This window comes from Neolamprologus multifasciatus, chromosome 5, assembly GCF_963576455.1.
Source record: "Neolamprologus multifasciatus chromosome 5, fNeoMul1.2, whole genome shotgun sequence".
Taxonomy (NCBI): Eukaryota; Metazoa; Chordata; class Actinopteri; order Cichliformes; family Cichlidae; genus Neolamprologus; species Neolamprologus multifasciatus.
Window position 1 is genome coordinate 12,465,030 of NC_140443.1, and position 13,915 is coordinate 12,478,944.

General features: G+C 39.2%; 1 protein-coding gene across 8 annotated transcripts in view; it reads left to right on the plus strand.

Moving 5' to 3' along the window:
- Positions 1-13,915, plus strand: part of ptprt (protein tyrosine phosphatase receptor type T) — a 312,417-nt gene that overhangs the window by 258,168 nt on the left and 40,334 nt on the right. For all 8 annotated transcript variants that reach the window (XM_085158891.1, XM_085158893.1, XM_085158894.1 and 5 more), the window contains one exon: positions 2,601-2,688. In XM_085158891.1, the coding sequence (XP_085015017.1) occupies positions 2,601-2,688 (88 nt within the window). The remainder of the gene's footprint in view (positions 1-2,600; positions 2,689-13,915) is intronic.

Consider the following 13,915-nt stretch of genomic DNA (forward strand, 5'->3'; position numbering starts at 1 on the left):
GCTTCCTGTCATTTTGGTTTAAACCCACTGATACGTTTCAGGGGAGAGCAAATGTGATTTATTGTTGAATGTGTGTATGCCTCTGTGTGTGTGCATTAGAGCGAGAGAGAGAGGGAGAGAGAGAAAAAGAGCTGGTAGATACCAGGTCTATCTATTTAATCTCAGAGTTTAAAAGGAGACACTAGACAGTATAGAGGGCCCCACCTCTGACTTTTTCAGTCATTTCATCAGATGTAGGATTTACTTTTGAGGTAGTTTTAAAAGACATTGTACCATTTAATGTATGTTTCATGTTATTTAAATGTCACAACAACTTTAGTCCTGCCAATCCTACGGTTAATCAAAACTTATATATAAGTAACTCCAAAACCCTCTTCTATCATTCCCTGTCCTTTCACCCGCAACCGTATAACCGTCTATAGCAAATTGAGTTTTCTAGAGGAAGCTACTAAACCCAGACAATTTCTCTCCAGCTGTCTCCAGTATTTTGGGTGTGCGTGTGTTTGTGTGTGTGTCCGTGTACGCGTGTGTCTTCATCTGTCACCGCAACCCATATGGAGCTTTCCTGTCCTTGTCTCTGCATGCGATGTGACCTCCATTGTTGAAACCCATTAACCCCACTAACACCAACAGAAGCCACACTGTCAACATTTAGCTCCTCACTGGGATTACACCTTTTACTTCTAAAGTAATATTCCACATTGTTTGACACCTGATAGGGTGGATGAGTTAACTAGCTATTATATCTTTACCCTTCATGTGATGCAGTCCAATAATATATAGTGCCCCTATTTCGGTGGAGAGTTTTCGGATGATGCAGATCAAAAGTGTAAATAATTAATTCCACCGTAATTATATTGTAAATGGAATATTTTATTTAATTGAACTCTTACTGCAGAAAAACCTAAAGCACCCACTCAGCAGTGCAACAGAGACTCTGTGTGTGGTCCACCCACTCAGTGATTTTATACAAAATGCTAAAAATCCCAATCAGCAATAGAATTCAAATAAGAAGAGTCTGATTAAAACTGTGTTATGTTTTCAGGTCAAGAAAATACAGCCAACCCACACCTCATGCAAATGTTCTCTCTCTCTTACACATGCACACACACACAATCTCACTCTCTTGCTCTCACATGGTATCACACATGGAGCTTTTAACTAACATTAGAGGACGACACAATTTTCTGTCTTTTTGGTAAATAAACATGAACTATGCAACAGTGGAAAGTCCTACTTACAGTCCACACACACACACATTCTCACACACATGCACAGACACACATATTGGACTCAGACGCATATGCCACTTGAAACAATCCATTTTCTGCTTGACTGAGCAACAAGTTTAGGTGTTTGTCTTTCTGTCACAATGTGTTTGTATTGTCTAGTTTGTGTGTGTGTGTGTGTGTGTATGTGCATGTCTGTGTATATAGGTCATAACGCTGTTCAAAAGTGAATGCTGTTGTCTGTTCTTAAGCTGTTACTGGACTAAAAAAGGACTGTCCTTTTGTCCCTGTAGTGAGAATGTGTGTTTGTGTGCCCATATGAATGAGCAGTACTAAAATAGTTCAGTGTCCATATGGCAGCCTTTGGGAGTTGGGGTTTGGTTGCTTAATGCAAGCTTGAGAGTGATCTTATACATGTGCACGCGCAGACACAGGCACACACACACGCATTTTTAATAAATCATAGTACACATTCACACATACAAATATTTCAACAAATGTGTGCATAGACAAATCAGTTATGAGAATGCACAAATGCAATGACAAGCACACCCACACACACATACAGATTTTGTCCTTGCCATGTTTGTAAGGTTTGTCACATAGGCCAGTATCACAGCAGGGAGTAAGAACAATCTGTCTTCTCTCCTCCAGCAAAGGGCTGAAAGGATATTGTCTTTCAGACCAAAGCAGCAGAACAATGAACTCAGAGTTTTAGTCTTTTTTTCAGCTTTTCATCTATTTACTTGTGCGTTTTGGTTTCAAATATTAAAAAAAGAAAAAAAAAAACAAATAAAAAAAGAACATCTTCCCTCTTCTGTAAAGTTGCAGCTTGCTGGCAGTTGCTTTTTTAAATTCAGTGTAGGAATTTAAGCAGATTACCTCTGCCAGTAAAGCTGGAATGAGGTTATGTTTTCAATCCTGTCTGTTGGTCTGTTGATTAGATATCTCATATTTAGCTGAAATTTGGCAGAACAGTTACCTGGCTAAAGTAGTGATCCAGTTGGGACAGATAAATCTGGTATTATGCCATTAGAAAATATCTAACCAGAAGTTCTGTGGTGTGTTTACTGACTGGAAAGTCTAACTTTTTTACATCCAGGTTGACAAATAATAATCACTGCCTTTATCCTTTGTTTCTGTGAGAGTGTAGTTATGTTTAAGCCACGGACTGTTGATTGTCTTTTCATTCATATTCATATTCATTTTACTCATTTTCAACTTCTGCCAGCGCATGTGTCAGTATACAAGCTCTAGGCATCAGACCATATGTGCTTGCATATTTCTGTATGTTCATACTCGAATATGAAACTATTTGTGTGTGTGTGTGTCTGTCTGTCTGCACATGCATGTGGACATGTGTATGTTTAGGCCCTGGCAGAGGGACAGACAGCACCCTGGGAAACAGCCAAGAAGGATGAGAACCGCAACAAGAATCGCTATGGCAACATCATCGCTTGTGAGTACTGCAATGACAGGAATGAATACTCCTGCAGTACTTTTTGCTGAATGTGGCTGTGTTACGCATTTAGTAAAGTTTGAACTGTAATCTGGCCTTGTGAGGTTTAGTGTGGTTTATTTTAGTCTTTATTTGATACTGCTTATTTTAATTTATTTATTTTAGCCATTTTTACCTTGGTGTTTGTTTTGACTGACTAATTTGGTTTGAATATTGGCTTAAATATGTAACCGTCTCTTCAGTTGGATTTTTCTACAGTACAAATACGTTTCTCCGTTAACTGTCCAGCCTGAAGCTTCACATTAGTTTGGTGTGCTGTGTTTCATTTGTAACCACAGGATTTCATTTATGAACCATTTGGTAAAATACTAATATCAAGCATTCAACCTTGCGGCTCCACCTCACACACCTTGCTCACACTCATACACGTGTCCTCCAGTGCATTTCAGAGCAAATCTCTGCTACTTGCGCACTTGTAAAGTGTATAATAATAATAATAATAATAACGATCATAATAAATTCTGCATGATGGCATTTTGGTTTCGATTTGTTTAATAAGCAAGCATATGTCTTGCTTTGTTTTTTTGCATTCCATCAATTTTTCTCTCTGCTCGCCCACCAGAACCTTCTCTGTGGTATAACAGCACCTGATTTATAAATCAAGCCCTGAGTAATAATATGAATTCTATGAAATCAGATAAAAAGTACACACTGCTGTACACACAGCACCACAGTGACTTGTGACAGAGAGTTTTACAATACCAATTACAATTACAGTAAATATAAATACATGGTGATGAAGGAGACTATTGTTAATATTTATATTTCCCATAACTTCATAAGTCATATTTTCAGGGGTAACTTGCAGAGGAGCCAGGTTTCTATGGGTCCCCTGTAGTTCCCACTTTGGGAAGTGGTCTCCTGTGATCGCTTTTGGATTGGCTCATATGCACGCATTAAACAAAAATAGAAACAAAACATCTGAACAAATAGTTGTCTCTGTGAAACTAATTGCATTGAGTGTGCTTGATGTATTAAAGCATTGCCACAAAATTCTCTTCCGTCTATGGCTGCTGTGAGGTTCTGTTTGTAGCTGAAATGCATCATCATCAAAACTGTTTGAATAACATCAATAGCAAGTTTTCATTATCTTTAAAATTATTAGGAAGACAAACAGGTACAAAAATATGCTGCAGTATGAAGGAGGACACCCTCCTTTAGCTGCATAACTCAAGTCCATATTTATGGGGCTACATACACCCTTAAAGTGTCATTTACCTTTTTTGCAATTAAATTCAGTTTTATTTTCATTGCGCCAACTCACAACAACAGTAACCTCACGGAGCTTTATATTATAAAGTAAAGATGCTACAAAAATATAAAGAAACCTCAACAATCAGACCTATGAACAAGTATTCCTCACTCCACCAAACTTTGGGTATGTCATCGATGGAATGGATGACATACCCATGGATGATAATGGATGGAATTATCTGGTGACTTGGTTTTGAACTGGGCTTTGAAAGATATCCACTTGGGTCAACACACTGACCAGACCACTTTTAAGAAATGCTACTTATGATACGCTACTGTAATTATACTGAAACATTGATCTCTGACAGCAGAACCATTTAAATTAATGGGGGAATAAAGACAAAAACAAGAAACTCAAGACTGCATGTTAATATAGGACTTCAACTTAATTTTTTTATTATTTTTTTCAACATCTGCTTCGCCAAAAAAAAAAAAAGACTTGGAAAAAAAAGATGCTTTTTTTGTGTAAACCAATATCAGATTTATCAGTCACATACTTACAGTTTCTCTCTTCAGGCAGAACAATCTTCTTGGATTCTTAGCATGTCTTTTTTAAACTCAACATTTATGATAGCTTTTTTATTTTTTCTTATATTTTTTTGGTCACCTTTGTCAGTGTCTGGATGTGACATAGCTTGATTATAAATGAAAACACTTGCTAGCCTTGCAACATTTATGCCTTTCTAACACTATTAAGATCAATCTCTTGGAAGAAGGCAGTGTTGCACTGGCACTTTCACCATTTTAAAATATATGATATTGTAAGCATGTCCCTTATTTTACTTGTGTCATTTTGTTTTGTTCAGAATTTCCAAATAACACAACATGAAACCATTGCAAGTGCTGCTATCTTGTTATCATTGCAATAATAAAGCGAAAGGATAATAAACTCACTATTGGTGCTTTTCTTTTGTTGGATGCTCTTGCTCATGTATGCTAAATTATTGGGGAAAGGCTTATAATCTTTAATAGAAAAAAATTAATTTAGAATTTTGATTTTAAGTTTATGCAGAAAGAAAACCATCTTTTGGTGTATCGCCAGCCCCCCCCCCCCCCCCCCCTTTTTTTTTTTTAATAACACAATATCAAAGTCGACTAAAACATATCCCCGTCTTTGGTAAGTCTGATACACATGTAAAAAATAACTCTGAATTTGCAGAGGGATTTATTTCAATCCTTGATGATCAAAGCCACCAGCCCCTATTTTATTCAGAGAGGTTTTTTTTCTTAACATTCATTTTGGAGTGTAGACAGAGTGCTGTAATGATATTCAGATTGGGGACCATACGATATGTAACATAAATGTGATTGTGTTTGGTCATTAGAGTTAGCATGTGAATGTGTGTGCATGAATGATGTTTGTCTGATTGGATGTTCTGTAGAGGAGTGTTTGTGTGCTTGCTGGTTAAATTGTACATGGCAACCTCAGACCTCTATTAGGTTTGAACAAGAGAAGCATATTGTTTGGCTAAAGTTTTAATAAGCTCCTTATGGGTGTGTATCTACATGTTTTAGCATGTGTGGCTTTGCCTGACCCACATGGCCAGTATGATCCAGAAGATCACACACGTGTGTGTGTGTGTGTGTGCGTGCGTGCGTGCGTGCGTGCGTGCGTGCGTGCGTGCGTGCGCGCGTGCGTTGGCCACTCAGATCAGTGTGCACGTACATATCTCATTACAGGGGTTTAGATGTCAAGGCAAAGACACTGTTGTAACCTGAAGGCTTTAAAATGAAACACTGTGCTGAAATGAAATAGCCTGTCAAGGACTTGATAGCCAACAGGAATTATGATAAATTTGCTATTAGTATAAATCCTTTAATTACAAGGACCTAGTAATGGAAACTGTCCATCTTGCTTTCTGTGATTATACAAAGGCTCATTTTCTTGGGAAAATGTTTCAAAAGGCCGTAGGGGAAATGACTTTTTTCTGTATCTTTATGAGAACAAGGAATGTGTTGAGAGACAGAATAACTGGCTAACGATCAAACTTTAAAAACGAGTAAAAGGTTCTTCCGTCATTTTAAACTTTGACTTGCCTTCTGAAACCAATTATTTGCATTTTGCTTTGAAGCTCACAAGTTTAACAAAGTTCATAAACACATATAGTTCTGCTTGTTGGACTTCGATTGAATTTGAATCCATTCAAACCTAAACATAGTTTATATTACACATGATGCTGAGACCACAAGACAGCTTTTTAGCACAGTTGTGCAGCGCTGCATTCACCACTCCAAACTCAATCAGCAATCAGTTTTCAGTGAAGCCCTATAAATGGCAGCAGGAAGGGGTTTATGTTAAGACTCACCAAATTAGGAGTTCAAGTGACATCTATGTTTATCGGTTAACATCTGATCTCATTGTCTCAGAGGTCGTTTCGGTGTCACCACGGTGACAGCATCTCTAACCCAAACAAATGCCCATTGAACCTTCACAGATCACTGTGAATGGAGCCTAAGTTTGCGGTCTGGCTTTGTGAGATTTAAGCCAACATTCTAGTTCTAAGCCTTTAAATCTCTTCTGAGGCAGCTGTGATAATTGTTCCATCCTTGTGAGGACGTTTCCCTATGTGTGACTTCTCAGCAGCACTTTCTCTCCTTTCCACATACGCACACTAATGCGTACTTTTACCACCTCTTTTTTCCTCTCTCGTTCTCTCTCTGGAACAGTTTGGAAAGGGCTGATTCGAGTTGAAGTGTTAACACACTCTTCCTCCGGCCATCTGCCAACACAAACGGTTGATGCCATGTTTGAAATCCCTTCAGCACACTAAATAAATGTTAATCTACCAGCCTCCTGTCCTCCCATCTACTCAACACTTTCCCTCCTCTCCCCACTTGTTCTCATAACTTCCTTTCCTCAACACTCGGTTTTTGCAATTCCTTTTTCTCTCTTCCCAATCCCTTTTCATCTGTCTTCTACAATCTCATTTTTTCCTTTCTTCCCTTTTCTCACCAATCAACCTCTTTTCACCTCCTTGTTCTTCATTTTACTTTTTCTTTACTCCTTTCCCTCCATCTATTACCTCCCACTGCACTTTTCTCGACATGTCATCTCCTTTCACCTCACCCTTTCTCTCTTTTTTGGAAATTTTAACCATATTTTTATCTCCAATTTAAATTCACTTCCCTTTTTCTCTCCCTTCTCTCTTCAATCCAGTCATGTTTTTCTCATTTCATCTTTTTTCACCTTTCCGTTCTTCCTCTCTTTCCCTGTGATTCTATCCATCTGTTCACCCTCTCTGATCAACATTGACAGTTTATGGGTTGAGGCAAGGCGCAGTAGTGTTTCCTCATTATAGGCATCTGTCTGCTGCTATTTCCTCCTCCCTCCTTTGCATCCTTCTCCTCCGCTTTGCTTTTTTTTCCTTTCTTTTCCCTCTTAGCTCTCAGTTCTACCCATATGGTCATTCATAATTCAACAGAGGCATTTCTTTAAACTAAAATGCATATGTGCAAAAAGGAGTTGTGTGTACTTGGGCATTATGCCGTGTAGCCTTGCACAGCTTCATTAACAGACCTTAAAATAAAGAGTTATATTTTTTAAGCTTTTTGTATGGCCTTAACTTTCAGACAAACCTTTAGAGGCTATTTGATGATCAGAATGTGGTTTTAGGGTTAAGGTTAGTTTACAGTTAGGATTAGGCATTTAGCTGTGATAGTGGAGCTTATGGTAAGAGTCTAAGGAATGCATAATATCATTGAGCATCCTTCCTTCGTTTTGAGGTCTTTGTGTTCTCTAAGAGAAAAAAAAGGAAAGCAGGAGGTGATGCATTCTCAAGTCTGTTGTACGGCAAAGGCCATGATAGATTTCCTTTTGACTGCTATTATTAGTCTTCATGCACACTCCTGCATCATATTTAGAGTGTTTATTTCTCCTCTGTATGGCATTTTGCCAGACAGTTTGTGCTTGTGTATTCCCTGGATTACATTTAAAGGTAATTTTAGTAGATTTTAATGAATTGATTTTGCTACAAATGTTACTGTTTATAAAATGTGGTCTGTCTGTTTTCACACTGCTTCATAATTTAAAATTAATCTCACTGCCTAACAAAAAAAAATAGTGTTGTACATTAAACTTATTAGTTAAGTTAGGCAGTCCCAGGAGGGAAATGTATTGGTGTTTCCACAAGAGTTGAGTTCGAGCATTAGAAATGCCACCATTGCTATAGTCAAAGGAGCTTGCAAAGAAAAGCGTCTGGACTTCTTTAAGTTACTTGAAGACGTTTCACCTCTCATCCGAGAAGCTTCTTCAGTTCTAAGGTCAAATGGTGGAGAGTCCCAGGTATAAACTTAGTGGGAGTATCCCCCCACAGAGGGACAAAAGGACCCCCTGATGATCCTCTAATCGCCTGAGCCAAGGTGTGAAACTGGGTGTGGGTCCCAATCAGCCAGAGTTTCGGGTGAGTTCATTGTGAAACCTCAGGAATTCACATGAAAAAGTTGGGCCGAAACTCTGGCTGACTGAGAACCTTCACAGACACCATTGCTATAAACTCAGAGAAATATAGAGTCAGGTATCTGTTGATTCAGTTTATATTTTGCAAGACAGCCTCTCAGTATTTTACCTGACTGCTGAGAAAATGTATTTTCTCACCAACTGCATCGAATCAATAACGAAGTCAGAAGTCAGTGTGGTGTTTCTTTATATATTTCAGAAACCATCTGTCTAACCTACACATCAATGATCATTGATTTGCTTATTGATTTCTTCATATTGCTTTTTGCATCACTGGGAATTCTGTATTATAAACCTCAAAAATAAAAACAAAACAAAACTGAACAAAACAAAGACCTGTTGCTGTAATAAGTAATTTAACTTTATAGAGAGTTTACTCGGTGTGTAATGCTGAGTAAGAACTCTCTAACAGTTTGTCATATACAAATATAGACGTACACACACATCTATACTCTCTTTGTTCAGCTCCTTCTGCACTTCATTTTCCCCAAGAGGGACGCTGAAAATAAAACATTTACTTTTTTAGGTAACTCATTAGTGATATGTGTTCTGTTGGAAGCAGATTTCTGTGTTGTATCGGTCTCATTTTTTTGTACCAGGAAACTTTATTTTCCCAGTTCTTTCTCTTCTCAACTACATTCATGTTTTTTCCTGAATCTCATTATTTCCATTTTATGTTTATTGTGAAAAAGAGAAAAAGGCACAGTTTAGCTCCTTAACTTCGAAAACTGACTCAAGTTACATCTAAAAGCTTCGTGACTCTGTCTCCTCACTGTAGACAAAATGCTTAAATATTTTAAATTGCCAAAGTGAGAATGTGCCGCTCCATAGTCTGTCATTTTCTTTTCTTGCTTTTCCTTTTATCTTCCTTCATCTGGCTTCCTTTTTCTATTTTTTTTCCCCACATTTTGGTCTTTTTTTTCCTCTTTCTGTCTTCTCTTTCTTTCTGAAATGTAACTGAATCTCCCCTCTGTCGCTAACTACTTGTCTAAACTTAATCTATTCGTGTTGCATCAGTCATTCTATCGTACCTCAGCCTTTCTCACATTTTCTTTCATGTCATTTAACCTAACCTCACTACTTCTTGTTCTTTCTTTTGAATCTCTTTCTGACTCCTTCTGTTCACTAATGTATTGTCCTTAAGGTGAATAAGAATCATTTCACAGGCTGGTAGTCTTTTCCAAGACACTGTTACTATGCACAGGCACCCTTCACCTGGTTTTACACCTCCAAGCATCACTGGCATAATCAGGATCCCCTCCTGCATCATGTTGCTTCTCATTACAGCAGAGGTGACGTAAGTGTGTATGTGTGTGTGTGTATGAAAGGGAAAAATGAATGCAAGAGAAGATAAGGGCATTGTGTGTATGGGGTTCTGCGCGGAGAAAAAAAACAAAGTGAACAGGCAAAGAAGGTTTTAAAAACAAGCACAACTGTGTATGTGTGTGAGAGAGAGTGACTGTGTGTGTGTTAGTTTTATATGCAGCTGTACACAGTGTGTCTCCCCTCTTCCTATCCTCTCTGGCTCAGATTCGCAACACGTCTGTTGAGCTGCTCTGAACTCAGAACGCCAACAAGTCCTCTGAAGTGTTTGACCAAAGAACCACAACAAATATTAGCATCCTCCAAGCTGTCACAAATACTCACACACACACACAGTTATACAAATAAACACACGCTCTGAACAAATAAGAGAGAGTCCCACACCTGCAGTCTATACACACGCACACGCATGCACACACACATATATATTACTCAGGTTTGTACAGATCACAGCAGTCTGGTTTGTGCTTGATTGCTTGTAGCAGTGCAGTACTGCTGCACGTCCACAGACGTACAGTAAGATGAATTTGATTTGTGTTTTTCAGAAACTCTTTCTTTTCTCACGATGAGCATTTTGCAAACATTCTTATTTCGAAAGTAACCTGTCATGTTTTTAAAAAAGTCATATTTAGAAACAGATGTAGAATATATGATGGAATAGACCTAAACAACTTTAGATAAATTCACTAATAATAATAATGGACTGGATTTATATAGCGCTTTTCAGGGCCCTCAAAGCGCTTTACAATTCCACTATTCATTCACTCTCACATTCACACACTGGTGGAGGCAGCTACAGTTGTAGCCACAGCTGCCCTGGGGCAGAGTGACAGAAGCGAGGCTGCCATATCGCGCCATCGGCCCCTCTGGCCAACACAAGTAGGCGGCAGGTGAAGTGTCTTGCCCAAGGACACAACAACCGAGACTGTCCGAGCCGGGGCTCGAACCGGCATCCTTCCAGTTACAAGACGAACTGTCAACTCTTTGAGCCACGAGTGCAGTCCTTTGCAAAGTTCTTTACAGTAGCCAGTGTTAACCACTGCTGTTAATGTGCTACTTAAAACCAGCTTCAGCTTATCCTAGAAGACTTCTAGAGCTACCAAAGAATGAAATGGTTTCGTTAGAAGCTCCCACCAGGAGAGATGCGCACAAATAACGTTAATAATTAGTCTGATTTTTAATGCCAGTGGCAGTATTATTGACACTGTTGAAGGTGATTGCTGTTAATCATTGTTCCTCTTCAGACGCAGTCGGGGGTAAGAATCACATGGTAATCACAAAACATGTAGAAATGTGATGCTGATTTTTAATGATTGCTGTTTATCCCCCAAAATCATCAGGTAGTGGAAAGAGATGCTGAAGTAATGGTTTCACCAGTGATTGTATTTTTAATTAGAAGGTGGAGGATTATGAGTGATTATATTTCATCATTCCAAAACGTCAGGGGGTTGGCAGTTTGATACTCGTTGATAGCTAACAACGATGAGCTGTGATCATTGACAGTGTGTGATAATTGATTGTTGATGAATGAATCAGATTTAATGAGATGTGCTGCTGTCTAGAAAGCCATACAAGTGCATCTCACAAAATTGTTAAACTTGGTAAACTTTCATATATTCTATATTTACTACTTGTAAAGTGAAATATTTCAAACCTTTATTGTTGATCGTTTATAGTGTATAGAAAATCATAAAAACAGTTCCACAAATGATCAAATATTTCATTTCAAATTTTAGTAAATTTGCTAAGCAAAAATTGTAAATACCATTTATCTCTTGGTTTCCTTCAGCACACATAACCATAATCATGGGGAAGACTGCTGACTTCACAGCTGTTCAGATGATGATCATTGGCACCCTCCACAGAGGGTCATTGTTTAAATGGGTGGCGTGAGTGTTGTATAAAAGCATATTAAACTGGAATGAACTGGAACTGAAATGGAAAAGTGTGGCAGGAAAAACTGTACAAGCATCAGGGATGATCACTGCCTTGAGAGGAGTATAGGAAAAGTTGTTTTTTAAAGAACTTGAGAGAATCAAACAAGGACAGAGGCTGGTGTCAGTGCATCAAGAGCCACGATACACTGATGTCTTCAGGGATTAATCTACAACTGCTGCATTCCTAATATCAAGTCACACCTGAACCAGAGACTACATCAGAAGTGTCTTTCCTGGGCAAAGGAGAAAATGAAATATTGTATGTAAATATGGGGCGATCGTGGCTCAAGAGTTGGGAGTTCGCCTTGTAATCGGAGTTGCCGGTTCGAGCCCTGGCTTGGACAGTCTCGGTCGTTGTGTCCTTGGGCAAGACACTTCACCCGTTGCCTACTGGTGGTGGTCAGAGGGCCCGGTGGCGCCAGTGTCCGGCAGCCTCGCCTCTGTCAGTGCGCCCCAGGGTGGCTGTGGCTACAATGTAGCTTGCCATCACCAGTGTGTGAATGTGTGCATGAATGGGTGGATGACAGGTTGTGTAAAGCGCTTTGGGGTCCTTAGGGACTAGAAAAGTGCTATACAAATACAGGCCATTTACCATATTCAGTTGTCCAAAGTCCTCTTTTCAGATTAAGGTAAAATTTGCATTTCTTTTGAAATCAGTGTCCTAGAGTTTGGAGCATGAGTGGAGTGGCACAGAATCCAAGGTGTTTGAAATCTACTGTGAGGTTACAGTTTTACACTTTGTGATGATTTTGGGTGCCATGTCATGTGCTGGTGTTGGTGGCAGTTGGTCCACCTGCTTTTATGTAGCTGTTGATTAGTGCCAAAGCTACTACCAGAAGAGGAGGGAACAACATTGGGTGAAAAAGGGTGATTCATGGAGGAGTTGAGACAGGCTCTGGGTGGTAGGGAAGAGTTGGTTACCAGATGACTGGGAAAGTACAGCTGTACTGCTGAGTAAATGGTTGGTTATCATCTGGACAGAGGGAAGAGGAGAAGAGACTTGGTGTTGGAATGAGGCCATATAGGAAAGTATTCAAAGGAACATGTTAGAAAAGAAAACACAGGATAGTCGGGGAGATTAAAAAAGTAGACTGAGTAAATGGAAACTAGGCTTTCAGCAAAGAGAGAGGTCACAAAGGAAAAGACTTACAGTGTCTTGTAAGGCTAGATATCAAGGAAGGAGAAACAGACTTGTAAAGTTAGCAAGGCAGAGAGATGTGCACTAGATAAGAGTGATTAAGGACAGAGATGGAAATGTGCTAACAAGTGAAGAGAGCATGCTGAGAAGATGGATGGAGTACTTTGAGCATCTGATGAATGAAGAAAATAAGAGAGGACAGATGGAGGAAAGTTAGTGATTCAGGGAGTGCGGTGCATTAGTAGGGAGAACGTGAGAGCAGTTGAGAAAAGAATGAAGACTGGAACGGTGGTTGATCCAGATGACATTGCTGTGGAGGTATAGAGATGTCTAGGGGGGGACTGAATTTGGCTTTTTGACCAGATTGTTTACCACAATCTCTTACTCGAGAGAGGATGCCTGAGGAATGGAAGGGAAGGTTTAGAAGATGGTAGTGAGACCTGATGGACGGCTTGGAGATGGTGCCACTGACAAAAAAGACGGTAGGCTGAGCTTGAGACAGAAAAGTTGCAGAAGTTAAGATTTTCATTGGGAGTGACCGGGATGAACAGGATCATTGGCACCATTCAGTTTCAGTGGTTTCAAGATGATGTTTGAGAGACTTGTTTGCGTATATGCAGAGGAGAGAGCGTGAATATACTGGACAAAGAGCTATGCCAGGCATGAGGAAAACAGGGCGACCGCAGAGAAGATTCATGCATGTAGTGAAGGAAGACTTGCAAAAGAGTGTGTCTGTGTTTGTGTGTATACACATCCAGCATGCATTGCAGAAAACATGACTCTCAGGGAGCAGTTTAAACATACCAGCCAATCTTAAAGCAGCCTTGAAGGGAAGTTGAAGAATCAAATCTTCAGGTATAGTTCTTAAATTTTAATTTATTTATTTTTAATAACAGAGATGCAGAACTTAAGAAATTGCCAAATACTGAATTCTCTAAATTAATATATAAAAATATACAGTGTTTGATTTCTTGCTAGCTTATTTACTGAACTAGCTAAACCGTTATTGACTGGTGCAATTTTTATGTTTCCCATGGACAACATGGTTGCAAGATATAT